The 17,510-nt window shown below is 42.5% G+C and overlaps 1 protein-coding gene and 1 long non-coding RNA gene across 12 annotated transcripts; one reads left to right on the forward strand and one right to left on the reverse strand.

Annotated features, from left to right (window-relative positions):
• Window positions 1-136: 136 nt before the first annotated feature.
• On the reverse strand, window positions 137-2,288 carry LOC307202352. Its single transcript, XR_013832833.1, has 3 exons — window positions 2,084-2,288; window positions 1,370-1,681; window positions 137-470 (listed from the first exon to the last, which is right to left on the reverse strand). It is a non-coding gene; the product is annotated as an uncharacterized lncRNA (long non-coding RNA).
• RNF212B (ring finger protein 212B) lies at window positions 1,058-17,298 on the forward strand. Of its 11 annotated transcripts, none has more exons than XR_013832825.1 (17): window positions 2,620-3,309; window positions 4,182-4,323; window positions 5,182-5,234; window positions 6,159-6,233; window positions 8,932-9,047; window positions 9,653-9,713; window positions 9,902-9,930; window positions 10,116-10,162; window positions 10,549-10,591; window positions 10,923-10,980; window positions 11,440-11,485; window positions 13,348-13,387; window positions 13,523-13,647; window positions 14,245-14,306; window positions 14,396-14,427; window positions 15,515-15,666; window positions 16,989-17,298. XR_013832825.1 is itself a non-coding variant. In XM_079952088.1 (16 exons), exons 2-16 carry the CDS (start codon window positions 4,224-4,226, stop codon window positions 15,549-15,551), a joined length of 924 nt encoding a protein of 307 aa, XP_079808214.1. In that variant the 5' UTR covers window positions 1,058-1,282; window positions 4,182-4,223; the 3' UTR covers window positions 15,552-15,902. The 11 variants fall into 11 exon arrangements, 6 of the variants coding, with proteins under 6 accessions (XP_079808214.1, XP_079808213.1, XP_079808210.1 ...); XR_013832826.1 differs by lacking the exon at window positions 16,989-17,298 and adding an exon at window positions 16,643-16,814; XM_079952088.1 differs by lacking the exons at window positions 2,620-3,309; window positions 16,989-17,298 and adding an exon at window positions 1,058-1,282 and having other exon boundaries at window positions 15,515-15,902.
• The last annotated feature ends 212 nt before the right edge of the window (window positions 17,299-17,510 follow it).

The following is a 17,510-nucleotide window of genomic DNA, read 5'->3' on the forward strand; positions in this document are numbered from 1 at the left end:
CTCCCTCTGCTATCTCTGCTGATCTCGCACGTTCTCCTGCAATGTGGGGGTGAAGTCCAGCCTTTGGGGAGCACCCTTGACTCTTTTTTATCGTCATCTCAGCAGGAACAGGCTAGAGCAAAGGTCAGGGCTGGGAAGGAGAGAAGATAACAGCAGAGGATGAGAAAAAGCAGGAGGGTGTGGGGACTCAGCAGCAGCAGCAGCAGCAGCGACTGCACGACAATCCATTAGAGTTGTGGGCTAAGGCAGTCACGTGAACGAAAGAAAAAGGGGAATAACAAGATCAAAGTGGAACTGACATGAAGCAAAACTGCAGTAAACATCTCATGACTAATTCCTCCCTTCCACATCCCCATCTCGAAATTTACGGTAACTAGGATTCAACTGCTCCCTATAGTTTGAGAGTGCTTCTGGATCCAGTTCTCCGATTTGGAGACTAAGTGGCTAGAAATGCATTTTAGCAACTGTGGCTGGCATGGGCGTAAATAAATCAAAATACTTAACTAACTGACCAATTGCGTTGCAGATAACTCGGGTTTGCCCCCTCCGCCCAACATGATGCCTGCCCTCCTAAAATAAACCCTGGCTACCCCCATGGTGCCTGGTCTGAGAGCTACGGTCATTCCTGGTCTGAGAGGCCTTGCCACAGTAATTCACACACTGGTTACTTCAAGACTGGATTACTGCAGTGTTTCCCAACCTTGGGCCTCCAGCTGTTTTTGGACTACAACTCCCATCATCCTTAGCTAGCAAGACCAGTGGTCAGGGATGATGGGAATTGTAGTCCGAAAACAGCTGGAAGCCCAAGGTTGGAAAACACTGGATTACTGCAATGTGCTCTATGTGGGGCTTCCCTTGCGCTTGATTCGGAAGGTGCAGTTGGTGCAGAATGCTGCAGCACAATTGCTGACAGGGGTAAGGCCTTGTCGGCATATACCACCTGCACTCAGGGATCTGCGCTGGCTACCAATCTGCTACCGAGCCAAACTCAAGACATATTCATATTAGCATATAAAGCCCTGAATAACTTGGAACCAGTTTATCTCGGAGGTCACACCCTTCATGCATCTACTTGGCCGCTTCAATCGGCAGAATTGGCACTGCCACAGGTGCCACATAATCCCCATTCCGCATTTGTAAGAACTCAATTGTTTAGTGTGGCAGCGACACTTTGGAACTCCCTGCCAATTGACACCAAGCAGGCGCCTTTCCTGTACTTTTTTAGCGCCTGCTAAAAACATTCCAGTTTAGACACACCTACTCAGATGCTTAGAAAATTGAAGTACTGTAATTTTAATCTGTTTTAGTATTTTAATTTATGTATGTTTTAAAGTAGGGTTGTGAATTCATCTTCATTTTACCGGATTACCTTTTTGTAAACTGCTTTGAGGGTTGTTGTTGTGGTTTTTTAAAACAATCAAGTGGTGTATTAATTCTATGAAATAAAATCCATCCTGGCCTTGCTGGTTCTGCCTCCTTCTGGTATCAGTTTAAAAGGACCACAACTCCACAGATTAGGATCCCACACCCTCCATATTTAGGTTCTCCCCATTCTAGGCTCCTCCTGCATCTACGGCCCTCAAAAGCCATTTTATCCCCTTATTGCTCCTCACTTCCTCCAAAGTATTTTGGCAAGTTTCTCTCATTAAGCAGCAGGAGGCGATTTCAGCAGCGCAACTTCCTGAGGCAAAGAAAAAGTGGGTTGGAAATACTTGGATCTGCTGGATCTCCCTGTACTGACAAGTGTCTACCATTTCCCCTACAGCTGCTACCCAAGGACAGATCCAAGGAGCCAGTGAGGAGGTTGAGCTGGAAGATCCACAAGCCTTGCCAAAACTCCTTTGCTTTTTCTTACCAACGAGGCATCCCAAAATTACCCACTGAGCTGGTGCAGAAATGATGCCTTTAAGGGCAAGAAAAATGGCGACCAAAACTCCTCCCCCCCCCCATCCAAACCCCAGCTGGACTATGAACCAAACTCAGAGAGACGACACCCATGGAAATTAATGGACACAAGTTGTTCATCATTTTCAGCGGGTCAACTCCTAAGTAATACTTCAAGTTGAATCCCACCCACTTTTACCTCAGAAACTCCCTGCCCGTCCTCGCCAACTCTCGGAGCCCACTTTCAGATTCCCCAAACTCTCTCTTCGCCTCCATTCCTTTTTCTTAGTTTTCACACAGTATCCCCCTTCCTACCCTAAAAGCCCCTTCCTCACCCACCCCACCCTGCCATTTTTATACGCCTGCTTCTCTCTCCAGAGCCACAACGCTGCCCTCCATTTGCGCCCCTCCCCCTCTTCTCCTTAATCCCCTTCAGTCCTCGCGCCGGATTCCTTCCCTCCGGGCAACCCGTTTCCCGCCTTTTTTAACGGTCGTTTTTCGCTCAGCGCGAGGCGGCCAAGTAGTCTCGAGAAAAGGGCGGGAAACAGGCAGCGGCCGGGTTAGGAACTTGCCTTGCCTATCGGCGTGTGAAGCGACCCTGCCTTAAATTATAAATTTGAGAATTTTATACAGTACTGTAATTGACTTTTCAGAGGGCAATCGCTGCATGAAAAACAGGCGGGTTAGAAGAGTGGGGGTAGAAAGAAAAGAGGTATTGAAGGAGCTGATGAAAATCCTTTTTATTAGTGGGGATGGGACCCTGGTCCCTGACCCTCCTTCACTTAGAAATTTTGGGAAAGCTGCTTTCAAAATGTGGATTCCTTCAGCACTTCCTTTAAGTCATGTTCTTCCTTTGTTGTTCTCAATAGGAATTTGCCTCCAGCTGTCTCTAGATGGCAGGGACAGTCCCTTTTTTCTAGTACCTGTCCCTGATACCATAAATTGTCCCTGCTTTCAGACAGTTGTCCATTTTAGGAGACACAACACACACTTAAAAGACTAATACTAATCTATTTTGTGCATAAACAGGTGGATCCTCCTAAATTCATTTGATTTTTGTGTGCAGGCCACAAAAAAACACACCCTCAAACCATTTTCAACATCCTTTTCCAGGGCCTGCACTATAAAAGCACAGACCTAAATGCACCTAAGGTGCTTCCATGGCACAGAAACATGAATCCAAGATACAGATCCTGCCACCAAATTGCCACTCATATCTGTATCCATGGACTCGCATAGTAAAAAATAATCGATCAAACACACCAGGTTGTAAGTGTGTGAAAACATGTATATTTTGGATTTCGCCTCCAAAATCTACCATCAAATCACACTCTTCAGATTGAACAGTAAAAAATAATGGTTTCAGCACACTGGCACATCAGTGGTGCAAAAAATGAATCTGGATCCACATTGTTGCACATTAAGGTATCTCAAATCCACTGCCAAATCCTAACCATGCATTCAGGTCCATGGGCTACATTTTAAAAGTCATAGACCCAGTGTTTGTTGCCATCCATATGTCACAGTGGAGAAGCATGCCTTTTGGGGTGAAATCAAAAACTGTTGAAAGGCTGAAGCACCTGTTGTGGCTGTAGAGATTGATACGCCAGTGGTGCAAACAACAACAACAACAACCCAAAAACCATAGTTATGAGGCACAGAGACCCATCAATCTGCTCATGAATTTTGCATGCCACTGGGGTGGACTTTGGTAATATGGTGCCCTGACTGAGGCCAAAATTTGGTGCCCCCAAATGGATCTTCTCAATTACTGATTTTCTTGATTTTGTGTCCCCTGGCTCAGTACCCTAGACGGGGCAACTGCCCAAACCACCTTAAATCTGGTGCTGAGGCCAGAAAAAGCTGCTGCTTCATCATGATTTACACCAATGCAAACAAATGACACCATAAAAATTATAGATCTGGTTGCCTCTGTTGTAGCACCACTGTGGAAAGAAATATCAATATGACAAAACAGATGTGAACTGTCATTTCAAAGCAGGAGGATAGTGTTGCTGTTAAAAAACAACAACCATGAGGATCTGCACTTCAGATTCACGTTTCTGTCTTATGGTGGTGGCCACAAAGTACTGGACTCTTGGCTAAGAGTGCAGTAGAATTGCATCTCATAATATTTTCTTCTTTACTGCTACAGTTTTAAATCCTGTGATTTTCTGAACCTATTCAAAGGGAAGGGATTAAGTTTAACTATTCCATTGAAATCAATGGGTCTTAAATGTGCCATGTACTGGTAAAAATTGACATATCCTCCTTATATACTGCACCTTTCTTAACAGAAGCTGAGGCAGGACCTCTGCCTCACCTGTCCTTCTTGCAACATGGACTGGTTTCATTGCAATCAGTGCTTTATCCAGGACGCATCTGACTATTACGTCACCAGCTGTGGACACATAGTTTGCAAAAAATGTGCTGGTACAGGTAAGAGTAACAACGTGATGTTTATACCATGTCTGGGATGCAACATTCAGTCACCAATGCTGCCTTCCTACACACACCTTCAGAAGATGACTAGGGAGTGAACTTTCCTATGAGTTTCTTGCATCCTGCACATGAAAACATATTGCTCATGTTTTGATTTGTCAGCTGTACAACAGAACTTGACTGATCAAAAGCCAGCAGTCAGAAATACTAAAATTTTCAAATCTGTTTTTTAAAGACCATCTAATGCAAGGGAGGGGACGCAGGTGGCGCTGTGGGTTAAAGCCTCAGCGCCTAGGACTTGCCGATCGAAAGGTCGGCGGTTCGAATCCCTGCGGCGGGGTGCGCTCCCGCTGCTCGGTCCCAGCGCCTGCCAACCTAGCAGTTCGAAAGCACCTCCGGGTGCAAGTAGATAAATAGGGACCGCTTACCAGCGGGAAGGTAAACGGCGTTTCCGTGTGCGGCTCTGGCTCTGGCTCTGGCCAGAGCAGCGATGTCACGCTGGCCACGTGACCCGGAAGTGTCTCCGGACAGCGCTGGCCCCTGGCCTCTTAAGTGAGATGGGTGCACAACCCCAGAGTCTGTCAAGACTGGCCCGTACGGGCAGGGGTACCTTTACCTTTTTTTTAATGCAAGGGAAGCCAACATGGTACCCTCCATATATTACTGGATTCCCAACTCCCATGAACATGGATGATGGGACTCACATTTGGAACTCACTATATAGGTCACCTCTGATCTAACAAATTTGAAGATTGGTTCTTAATTGGACCCATCTTCTGATACAAGAACTTTTATATTATTTATAATAAATTTCCACATATTATTCTAACACCTTTTGCATTTTAATCCTGACAGATAAATGCCCATCATGTGGAACCAGCTGCAAATACTTGTTTCTCAATAATAATGTAAGTTGTAGTTTCTCGAAAGCAGAATCTTATATTCTCCTTTGTTTTCATGGACTTTCTGAAACACAGATGTTCTAGTTGTACCACATCCATTTTGGCTAATGTATGGAGTTATTTCTTATAAGGCTAAAATGTTACAATTTTGAAAACACTTGTCTCATTTAATTAGCTGTTAATACAGGGCTGGGGACTGGCAGGAGTTGGACTGAGCAAGGTTTCTGCACTGAACAGTTTCTTTGGCAATCACTCGTAGCCCATTAAGATTGTCTTCCATGAATATGGTCTTAACAGTGAGTCCGTAAGTGACTGTGGAGGCGATTCTGGATCTATATGTCCTTCCACAGTAGGGACATAGGTTTCTGGGTGGGAGTTGATCACGTTGAGGGTTTGCCAAACTCACCTCCCTCTTAGTTTGTTTCTCTGAACAGCACACCCATCTGTAAGAGTATTTCAGGGGATGCAATTAAAATCCAGTATGTAAAATGCACTTTTAATTTGCAAAGTAGTTTCAATCCATATTCTTACTTACCTTTTTGCCCTACTCTTTCCAGTCACAAGTCCATGCTTAAAAGCTCTATGTCCTAGTGTTAGTTACCGGTATTTTTGCCCTGAAGCTTTCCTTTCCCTGTGAAAACCCGCTTTTTAGTGCTCAATTGGAGCTAACATCAATTCAGGTTTTCTGAAGAAATAGTAAAGTGGCCATGTGTTTTGCTGTGAAAACATGCATGTGTGTGCAGCAGGGCCAGGGAATGAATGAAGTAACTCTGCTGTTAATGCTTGCATGCTTGTGCAAGGGATTTGAACATCAGTCTCTTAAATACATTACCAGCTGATTAAACCTAGAATATCTCAGTTTGCTTTGCCTCTTTGGAAGATAATAAAGAGTCTGGGTCTTATCTTGTCCTCTGTGTTTCTGATCTACAGATGAAAGAAGATGAAAAAAAGTTTTTCAAAAGCCCTGTTGAAACTGCTCTCAACCATATCACCCATCTATCTCAGGTAAGAATGACATCCCTGTGAGCATTGTCTCATAGGTCCTAAAATGCTGGTGACAGTCAAGAAACATGGAGTGAATTTGTGGAATTGTGGGTCTCTGAGAAAAAGCAGGTTAGCTTAAAAACAGTGTCTGCAATCCAGTCAGAAAAAGCAGGTTAGCTTAAAGATAGTGGGAAAAGTGTATGATGAAAATGTATTCAGAAGTATGTTTAAGGGGTCCTTCCTGAAAACAAGAAGAAACCAAAATTGCTTCAGGCAACTTGTTTATTGAGCACTGATCTCATTTGTTTGCGCAATGTTTTCAGGGAGGTTCTGTGAAACTGGCTGCATAATGAACATTCATTCCAATTTGTTTGTAGGGAGGTTATACCAAGCAAATATCTCTCACTTTCCAGTACATGTTTTATCACTTTCCTTATCCCTCAAAAACTTGTTCTTTAAAAATAGGCTTGTGTTAAGTAAACTAAACACTGAGCAACCTGGATTTGCTAATACTATATTCAATTGAATCCTAGCTGCAAAATAGCAAGTCTGGAAGCAGCTGTAGCAGCTTAATTTCCTAGCCTAATAAACAAAGAATATGATTTGAAAAGAAGTTACATTTCACCCCGTTTCCAATAGCTTGGGGCTATGGGGGTGGGGTTAAATCTAAGGTCATTTATAGGAGTAGTTAATAACCAATCTGGGGAAGGGTTAATAATAATAGTGGTCCTCTTTGCCAACTTTGAAAGGTCGAAGTTGATCGAAAGGTCGGTGGTTTGAATCCCCGCAGCGGGGTAAGCTCCCGTCTTTCGGTCCCAGCTCTTGCCCACCTAGCAGTTCGAAAGCACCCCTAAGTGCAAGTAGATAAATAGGGACCGCTTTATAGCGGGAAGGTAAACGGCGTTTCCGTGTGCTGTGCTGGTGCTGGCTCGCCAGAGCAGCTTCGTCACGCTGGCCATGTGACCCGGAAGTGTCTCTGGACAGCGCTGGCCCCCGCCTCTTAAGTGAGATGGGCGCACAACCCTAGAGTCGGACACGACTGGCCCGTACAGGCAGCGGTACCTTTACCTTTACCTTACCTTGCCAACTTAGCTAATTAATTACTATAACAAATCTAGATAAAAGAGCCATATAAATAAACAGACCAACTAGTTAATAATCAGATAGAATTTCAGCAGAATCAGCAGCAACATTAAAATCTGCCAGGATTGCCATTTTATGTATATCTCACAAGCCTGAAGCAATTACCCTGAGCAAGATACTACTACTCCCTCCCCTGAGCAAGATACTACTTCTCATTGGCGGATATTACTGTAATGACAATAATAAAGGTATTTATTTATTTGGGAAATGTGTATATATCACACCTTCAACAACAAAGTTCCTAAGGTAGTCTACAAGTATTTTTTAAAACAACAAAAGCATAGTCTAATGAAAACAGTGATAAAACAGTAGAATCAAGCAGTATTTAAAACAGTGAAAAGATTTATAAGGCCTGTAAAAATTAAAGGGTCTTAACCTGCTGCTGAAAATATGGCAATGTAGATGCTGGGAAAGCTGACCATGGGAGAGAATTCTAAAAACAGGGTGCCACAAGTGTAAGTCTCTCTATCTAGGAATTTCAGGTAGGTGAATATTGTAATTGCTGCATTTCCAATATTTTCAGGAAGCTCTCCATTTCTGACCTTCCCCTTTGCACTCCACTAGCTTTGCATGCCCACCACAGTACCTCAGATGTCTATCCACTTGATACACTTTTGCAACATGTTTTCTCCAACATTTTTGAAACAGGAGTTTTATCTCCAAAGTTGTTACTGTGTCTTTATTTTGCACTTCAACTATGTGGTAGATACCCTGTCATTTGTACTTACCTTTAGCCAACTGTTTGACTGCAGCAAGCTTTCAGCTCCCTCAAAGTATTAGCAGGCAAAGGCTAGACACATATGCCAGAGTTTCTGTCAATTTTCCTTTCTAAAAGCTCCCCCTAGCAAACTCATGGGTTGTTTCTTAATTTCTCAGAGTTAAAAAATAATTTAGGGGCTCTTATCACCTTGTTCAATTGCAGCCATTAGCACAAACTCTGAGTCACTTGTGCAATATGATGTGCATCTCATATGACTGGAGTGAACATGCAAAACTATATAACCTTAAGTCAGACAACTTGTTCATTTAGCCCAGTCTACTCTGATTGGTAGACACTGAACCTGTGTCTTGTGGTGGCTGGGGCCCATTGGGAATGGCAGGGCAGCAGGCAAAGAGGTCCACCATAGGTGGAACCTAAGAAGACAGAGCCCACTAATTCTGGTTTTGTTCCTGTCTTTCTCCTTGTTGAGTTGTACAAGGGTAAAACTGAGTCCAAGGAGGAGGAAGCTGACAGTTGACAGGGCTGGTTGTAAGGAGGTAGGCAAGTGGGGACTAACTGGGGGCAGACTGACGTGAGTGGGTCACTGCCCCATTTACCCTGTGACCATCTATACATAAGGCAAATGCTGTATCACTGCACTATGCCACTTACTTCCTGTCTAGTATGTTCCGTAGAGCTGAAAGGACCCATATTTCATTTCTGATTTCCTGAAGTCCCCAAATTTGACCAGGAGAGCACATAATAATAATATTAATTTTATTATTTTTACCCCGCCCATCTGACTGGGTTGCAGACTGGGTTGCCCCCACATGCTTTTCAATCCTTTTATTTCATTCCCTTTGTTTCTCTTCCTAGGTGTGCATGTTCCAGAAGGGCCAGATGGAGCTTTTAGTTTCTTTCTACAAACACAATGCTTCAAAAGCAGAGGGAGCTCTTCAGGAAGCTCACCAGAAACTAACTATCCAAGAAAAGCAGGTTGTGTTCCCATGAACTAAGGCAAACAGTGTTAGTTGTAGCTGCAGGATTTAGTAGAGCCATCATGAGGAAGACCATCAAAGTGTTGAACTAGGATTGCAGAAGCCTAAGTTCAAATCCCTGTTTAGTCCTGAGACTCACTTGGTGATCTTAGGCCAGTCATTATCTCCCAGTATAACCTATTCCCCCTCCTGAAAACAATATAAAGAAGGTTCATATGAAATATTCTTGAATTCTCGTTTAATCTGTAAGAAGCTCTTTTATTATTGATTGATGGCAGAATCCTGGTAAGGGGTGGAGTGAGCTCCTGCATTAACATTATTCACATAAAGCAACCAAATGGGGATAAATATGTATACTATTATTTTAAAAGGATTTCATATTCCTATTCCATTAGTACTAGACATTATAACATGTTAATGTGAAATGGAACTGTGGGTCTGCATGACCCCACAGACATACAGTACATTCCACATCTCTCTGCCAAAATGTTCCTGCCTAAAGGGTCAACAGTATAACTGGAAGAATACTTAAGGCAATGTAATATAATTAGTCAGACCACCTATCTTCCATTTCTTTCCCCCTACTCCCCTTGGCTTAGGAATTTGGAGGCAATACGGAGAGAGAACAGGGAACTGAAGAAAAAGTGTAACAACATGAAGGTAGGAGCTCTTTGCTGGAAACAAATCACATTTTTTGTGATTGAGTTCCAGACACCATCTGCTGGTAGAAACAAGTTCTGCTCCTCCGTGCCTTTGTCAGTGTTGGGATGGGAAAAGTGAATCAACCTCCCTGCAGGTTACATATATTTGCATTTGGGTCCTGCAAACCCACCCTTTTCTCTCAACAGGCTTTTCCGAGACACCGCCAGAGTAGCAGGTCAGTGTGTTAGTTCTGCCTTCTTGGAACATTTGCCAGGAGCTGCAGCCCATAAAATGTAGACACCAATGTATCTGTGGCAAAACGATAGAGCTGAGTTTTAGGCCACAGAGCAACAAAACATCTGGGGCACAGTCACATGCCTTTGACCCTGACTGAACAAAATTCATTTCAATTTGCTGCAGAAACAGCACTCCAAGGCCAGTCGGTGTCACACACCCATCACCCAGAGGTAGGTAGAAAGATGGGGTCTCTGTAGGCATGCGTCAATGCCCTTGAGCAAATGTTCACATTACAGTGTATCTGTTTGTTTATGAGCATGTGAATGCATGTGTTGTGGCCCTGAACACATAGCAATAAGTGGCTACTTACCTATCTAAAAAATGCATTTGCACATGTACACACATGCAATCCAACATGTTTCCCTGAGAGGGATGGACAGGTACAAACATATGCTCAAATATTTCTCTATAAAATCAAGGTAAAGGTTTGCACATGCCTTTTTGGCCCTTGAAGATGCATATTTATTACCTTCCTTATAATGACTCAGACCAACATCTTTTCTCTAGCACAGTATGTTGTTACTGTCTCTACAGTAACCTATTTCATATTTTGCAGTTACACCACAACCTGTTTCCCAGCACTCCAGTGAGGTAGTCAGGTAGGTGAATCAGGAAATTCATATTCTTTGGTTGTAGGTGTGAGGCATTGTTACAAAAACAACAGCAAAAATGTAGGAGTTTGCTCACAATTCTAGAGGAATTTCAGTTATTTTTTTTTCCTCTTTAAGTAAAACAAAATTCCAACTCTAAACACAGTATACTTCATGCTATGATCTCTCCTCTGTCCAGTATCCTATCATCAAAAATTGAATTCTAGTTTAGGAATCTAGACCTCTTAGTAGAGGCAATGCATAGATATTATCTGTCTGCTTGCCTATCTAGCCTTCCCACCAGTGACTCCTGGACTTTTTGTGCCTCTATTCTCCATAGTCGCTCATCTTCCATGGATGCCATCTCTTCCAGAACCAGCCAGCTATCAAACTGGCAAGTGAGTCTCCACCACTGCTATCCTTTACCTAGAAAAGGAAAAGATAAGAGGGATATACTGTTTTTGTTCTTCAAAAACTCAGTGTCACAGAGAATTCTGAGAATCAGGAGCCATTAATATAATATGCCCATGAAAAGAGAAGCCTTGTCCTCGTCACACACTGTTTACTGTTTGGTGTTATCAAGGCTTAGTGCTCAGTACTTAATACATTGCCATGGCAAAAGAACTATTCTCCTGTTGCCAACAAGGACTCACCAAGGCAAGCACTGCAACAAGGTCAGTGGGAGCTGTTAATATCATCTGTCTGATAAGGCCTACAGGACACATAAATAACAAGTGCAGATTGAATTGTAATGTAAAATTTAGAATTAAGGTGTTTATAATGTTGTTGCCTTATTTTACCATGTAATAACTTTTCTAGATAATATTAAAAAGCAGAGATTTCTCACTTGTACCCAGCATGCCACAGGATCCACTAGGATGACCCCAGCTGACTCTATAAATGGTAAGAAATAGCTTCAGATAAAAGGTGGGGAACACAAAATTTGGCAAAAGAAGTTCAACTAGACAATAAGAGAATGGGGTGGGGGAAAGAATTCAAGGATCACACCACCAAAATCATTAAGACCAATACTAAAGTATTTTTATATACATTAGAAGCAGGAAACCAGCTAGGGAGGCAGTTGGACCTGTGGATGATAAAGGAGTCAAAGGTGTGCTAAAGGGGGAAGAGGAGATTGCAGACAAGCTGAATGAATGCTTTACATCTGTTTTCATTGCACAAGACATAGGGCAGGTCACTATGTCTGAACTAATTTTCTCAGAAAGAGAGCCTGAGGAACCAAGGGAAATAGTGGTGACAAGAGACGAAGTCCTAGGCCACACTGACAAATTAAAAACAAATTAACTTATCATATCCAAATGGCATCCATTCAAGAATTCTTAAAGAACTCAAAGGTGAAACTGCTGATCTTTTAATGGAAATATGTAACTTGTCTGTAAGATCGGCCCCCACACTGGAGGACTGCGAAATCGCCAATGTAACACCAATTTTTAAAAGGTGGATCCAAGAAGATCTAGGAGAATACAGCCCAGGTTAGCTTAATGTCAGTTGTAGGAAAGCTGGTGGAGAGCATTATGAAGAACTGCCAGACATAAAAGACTTGCTGAATAAAAACTAGCATGTTTACTACAAGTGTAATACTTGTCCCATTAACATTTTGCAGTTCTTTGAGAGTGTCAAACATAGTGCCAAACACTTTCAAAACATTCCTTATCAAAAACTCCTGAGTATGATTACCAACCATGGGATAAGAGGACAGATCCTCACTTATATCAGTAACTAGCTAAAGAGGAAGCAGAGAGTAGGAATAAATAGAATTTTCATAACACAATGTATTATTACTGGTAATCAAGAATTGGTATTAGTACTTTTGCTTTTTAACCTGTGCAGAAACGATCTGGAATAAGAGATGAGCAGTGAGATGCCTATGAGGCCAAATTGTACAGGATAGTAAGAAAAGGGGTGATATATCCAATACAATTATACACATCTATGGTGCAACCACAAGTGAGAATACTGTGCACAATTCTGGTAGCACACTTTAAAAAATATATTGTAGAACAGGAAAAGGTTAAGAAAAAGGTAATGAATATTATCAAGGGACTGGAGCAACTCCCTTATGAGGAAAATCTACTACATTTGGTGGGGGGTTAGTTTAGAGAAATTGTGAATAAGGTGGAAGGACGAGAGTGAAGTGTCTAAAATTATGCATGGTATGGAGAAGCTGTATAGTGTTTTTCTCCTCATAATACTAGAAGCCAATAGATATTTTATAATGAATTTGGCAGATGAAAGGAAGTTCTTAGTCACGAAGAGTCAGACACGACTAATCGACTAAACAACAACAACTTAGTCACAAAGCACATAATTTAACTCTGGAATTTGCTACCAGACGAAGTTGTAATGGTCAGCACTTTGGATGGCTTTAAAAATGTGTTTTAGACAAATTCATGAAGCATAAGACTATTGAAGGCTGCTAGTGGCATATACCTCCAGTATCAGGAATAGTATAACTCAGAATCCCAGACTCTGTTCTTATGACTGCTGTTTATGTTTTGACTACAAATAATACAAAAGACCAAAAGGTGGCAATGGAAGACCAGGAATAGGAGAATGCAAGATTCAGCTTCCTCCAAAGCTTATTCAATGTCCAAGAGGGGAAATAGTCCCCTCTTTTAAATGGGCAAATATATTATTGTATCTAAGAAAAGTAAAGTCCTACATGCTTACCTTTTTGCTTCTGTCACCTTTCCACAGACTCTCCGATAATCACTTGAGGCATAATACTTTGTTCTATTTTACAGCTACTCCTTCTTCAGGTTCCACTCAAAGTTTATTCTTCAGGTGAGTTCCAGGGTGAGGGATGATATTCCCTCCAGGATACTATTATCACATGACCATGAAAAGGCCATGGCACTAGTATTACTTGCCACAGTAATTTGCATTTCTCATCACCATTCATCTCTCCGTTTCTTTCAGGGCTTCTCCTGCCTTTTCTCACACCTCCAGCATGAATGTCAACTCACACACCCCCATGGCGAGGCAAAATCAAAGTGCTAGGCAGCAACAAGAAACCCCATACTTCAACCTCAACATCTTCTCTGGTGAGAAAGTACCCTGCTGCTAACAGACACACCTTTTATTCTTCCATATTCCCTCCAGTACTCAACAATGCTATCCTTGTACACTATAGTTCACTGTAGTAATGATTACATGGGACGCAGGTGGCGCTGTGGGTTAAAGCCTCAGCGCCTAGGACTTGCCGATCGAAAGGTCGGCGGTTCGAATCCCTGCGGCGGGGTGCGCTCCCGCTGCTCGGTCCCAGCGCCTGCCAACCTAGCAGTTCGAAAGCACCTCCGGGTGCAAGTAGATAAATAGGGACCGCTTACCAGCGGGAAGGTAAACGGCGTTTCCGTGTGCGGCTCTGGCTCGCCAGAGCAGCGATGTCACGCTGGCCACGTGACCTGGAAGTGTCTCCGGACAGCGCTGGCCCCTGGCCTCTTAAGTGAGATGGGCGCACAACCCCAGAGTCTGTCAAGACTGGCCCGTACGGGCAGGGGTACCTTTACCTTTACCTTTAGTAATGATTACAATGCAAGCTGCATTCTAAGGGTTGGGGTGACACACACCACTCAGCCTCAGAATCCCACCATATACCAGTACTTTTCAATGATCAATTCTCTATTGGCTTTAACCCACAGATCAGACAGAGGGGGTTTCTATGCCAGAACATCGTAGCAGTGAGAGACTACGGCCTATACAGGTGAGGAGCAGTCTGTGAAATGAGTATGGACTGGGCAAAGCTTATCATTGGAGCATTTTGAACAACTGCTTTTCTTTTTGTCTTCTCAGCTGAGATTCACTCCTCGCTCCTTTCACTGCAGGTAAGTGGTAACCAGTTTAGTTCACCATCCTCTCACCCAGAGGCATACCTAGGCCCAACTGCGCCCTTGGCATGGAGGTGTATCAGTGCCTCTGAAGCTGGGAGAAACCATGGACTAGAAACTCAAAAGGTCACACTTCTAACAGCACCACTGGCTGACTGGGGAAGAGAGCCCTCGCTCAGAGCAGCAGAGGAACAGCCTGGGGAGTGCATGGATGGGCAGGTGGGCTCTTAGCCACTCCAAGCCAGAGTGGAGAGGTGAGGTTTTTGTGCCACTCCTGAGCCTGTGCACTTAGCAGGGGCCAACCGCTAGATATGCCCCTGCTCCCACCAGGAATTAGGGCTGTGCCCCCCCACAACACGTTATTTGTGGGCACCTTTGGGCACTCCCATTTGGGTTTAATTTGAAGAGGGTTGTCTTTATTTTTTGCTTATGTTTTTTGTTTTGGGCTGTATTTTGTCCACTTTTATGGGATCAGTGTTCAAAGCCTCTAAACCAAAAAATGTTGGGGACTCCCTGAGTTAGGAGACTACAAGGGCTTGTAAAAGAGAGCTTTAAAAGATCATGAATATAATCAAAACCCAATTTCTGTTGAAGGAGTTGCAACACAGGAAATGATGATTCCTAATATAAATTAAGATAGCTTTTAGAAAAAAATATTCTAAACTTCAGCATGCTTGCACAGAACATTAAGAAAGCAATATAAAGAAAGCAGCATTTTGCCGCAGAGACAACATGATGAACGTCTGTGCATATTGTTTTGTGAAACTTAATTTTTTAAAGCTAAATGTGTGTGTGTGTGTGTGTGTGTGTGTGTAGGGGGGTGGGGCCCTAATACAAGGTTTTGAACTTTTGGGATTTGCAGTATCAAGTATTCTGTCACTTCCTCCTTCTGCTGAGCCAAGCCAGGTACTTGATCTGTGTAAGACACAAACTCCTGCCTGTATTGTGCTCTAGATACAGGTTCAAGTGCATTACTTAACCACAAACAGAAAAGTTTTGTTGAACATAACTGAGTAATAAGCTGCATTTGTAACTAAGGTGTGAACCCTACAGTATGCAACTAGCTCATTTTATTTTCTCACAGGCATTCATCCAACAGCCAAGCCCACCAACAAAAATAGGGAGGACAAAAGCAACTCTCTGCTTACCAGTCTCAACATGAGCAAGATGGTATTTCCTGTCCTGCATAAGCTCTGCTGAATTTTTGGGGCCTTGGTGAAAAGCCATACACTAAAAGTATTTTCTCTCTCTCGTAACACAATATAGTTTCAGGAGATCTAACATGTGATAGACTTAAGTGGTGTAATACAGTATGTATTTGCAGGGTCTCTTGTTGAAGGAAAGGTGATCAAAGGCACTTAGTGGCCTTATTTCAAGGCTCAGTGTTACTAGGCTATGGCATTTTCTAGCAGACGCTATTGCAACTTATTAAGCAGTTCGTAGATCATAAAATAAACTTGCCAAAATTGAAATCAGATTCATTTGTTGAAAAGATACCAAGTATTTTTAAAGTTCTCAGCTGCAATTTAGCCACTGGCAACCCAATGGAAAAGTTCCTTCTTTTTTATTCCAGTTGCATAGAATATAGGACTACTTTCTCCATACTGTATAACCAAAGTTGCTTTCCAGTGTAAGGATGTGACAAATATTTCTTTGAAAGATAAAAAAGAAGCTGTATTTTTATCATTATTATTAAGGAAAAGACTAATTATCAAGGGAATCCCTCAGTAATGGCTATTTGAACTAAATCCACACCTCAGTCTATTTTATTTATCTCCATCAATATCACACAAGTTTGTACAGTCCCATGTTCTGCCTTCTCTCTCTCTCTGCGCAACTGACCAGCTTATATCAATATTTTTAGTTTTTCTAGCAGGGGGAAGAGGTGTTGCCTTTTCAGCCACTCTGTAAAAATGCTTGAAACAGTGATTTAATAAATAGGGTTGTTTTTTTAAAAAATGCAGATTAGTATCACTATGTACAATCTTCTGCCTACTCATCGCTCCATAAATCTCAGATTCCATCTTCCCCATAACCCCTTATAAATGATCTAGGGCCAGTTCTGAGAGTTTACAGCAGCTTTCGATCCCTTAGATTCTGGGGCGGGGAGCAGGGTAGGGAACACATTCCTGTTTCAGTGACAGTATTGGCTTTGTGAATGGAACAAAGATGGCATACAAACAGCAATGCTTCCTCCATTTCTTCCATAAAGGAGATGGTCTCTACATCACATCTCACCTTCAAGTAAGCTGCTGTGGGAAGTGGTGGCTTTCAGTTCGTAGCCGTCACCCATCTAGTTCAGAATGGATATATGACCAAAGTGAAAACTGATGGATCAAGGCACCAGTAAAGGGAGAGCACAGGAGTGAATAAAAAAGGGTGATGACATCCACCTAAGGAGCTCAGTTGGTAGAGCATGAGACTCTTACCCATGAGACCCATGGATCTCAGGGTCATGGGTTTGAGCCCCAAGTTGGGCAAAAGTTTCCTGCACTGCAGGGGGTTGGACTAGATGATGCCCGTGGTCCTTTCTAACTCTACAATTCTATTATTCTAAGATCATCAAGAGCAGAAGAAAAGTTAGAAGCTGTACAAAGAAGAGGCAGTTAAAATGCAAGGAGAGAATGAAACGGAAGACAACTGAGATTAAGGCACAAAGTCGCCATCCTTGATTGGCAACTGCCAAAAATCAAATATTTATAGCTGTAATTTTGGGCCACAATTTTAAAAATGGAAAACAAAATCCCATAAGTAAACAAACAGGGCGAAAGCCAAGGAGGGGTGCGTTAGAGCTAAAAGTCTGGAGGAGCTTAGTCTAAATTACATTTTTTTAATGTGTTCTGTCAGTAAAGGGACTTTGATTTGTAAAGCCAAAATAAATGTTTCTTCATTGTATTCCCTAGGCTTCTGCTTCACTTAGCAGAATGAAATAGGATTGATACATGGGAGAGTAGCCAGATGGTACATATTTTCTGGATGGAATTTGAAAAAAGACATTGTTCCGTAAATGAAGGTACAGAGAGTCATATAAGCCATGTCACTGTGCCAGTAAGGAAAACACTGACAGAAGCGGGAGTCAA

Source organism: Podarcis cretensis, assembly GCF_951804945.1.
Source record: "Podarcis cretensis genome assembly, chromosome: 13".
NCBI classification, from domain to species: domain Eukaryota; kingdom Metazoa; phylum Chordata; class Lepidosauria; order Squamata; family Lacertidae; genus Podarcis; species Podarcis cretensis.

Excerpts from the sequence above, each read along its gene's own strand:
- RNF212B (XM_079952083.1), top strand. The coding sequence starts at position 3,241 with ATGGTTTCAGCACACTGGCACATCAGTGGTGCAAAAAATGAATCTGGA. Across the intron at positions 6,234-8,931 it reads ATATCACCCATCTATCTCAG|GTGTGCATGTTCCAGAAGGG; the intron begins GTAAGAATGACA and ends TTCTCTTCCTAG. Across the intron at positions 14,428-15,514 it reads CCTCGCTCCTTTCACTGCAG|GCATTCATCCAACAGCCAAG; the intron begins GTAAGTGGTAAC and ends ATTTTCTCACAG.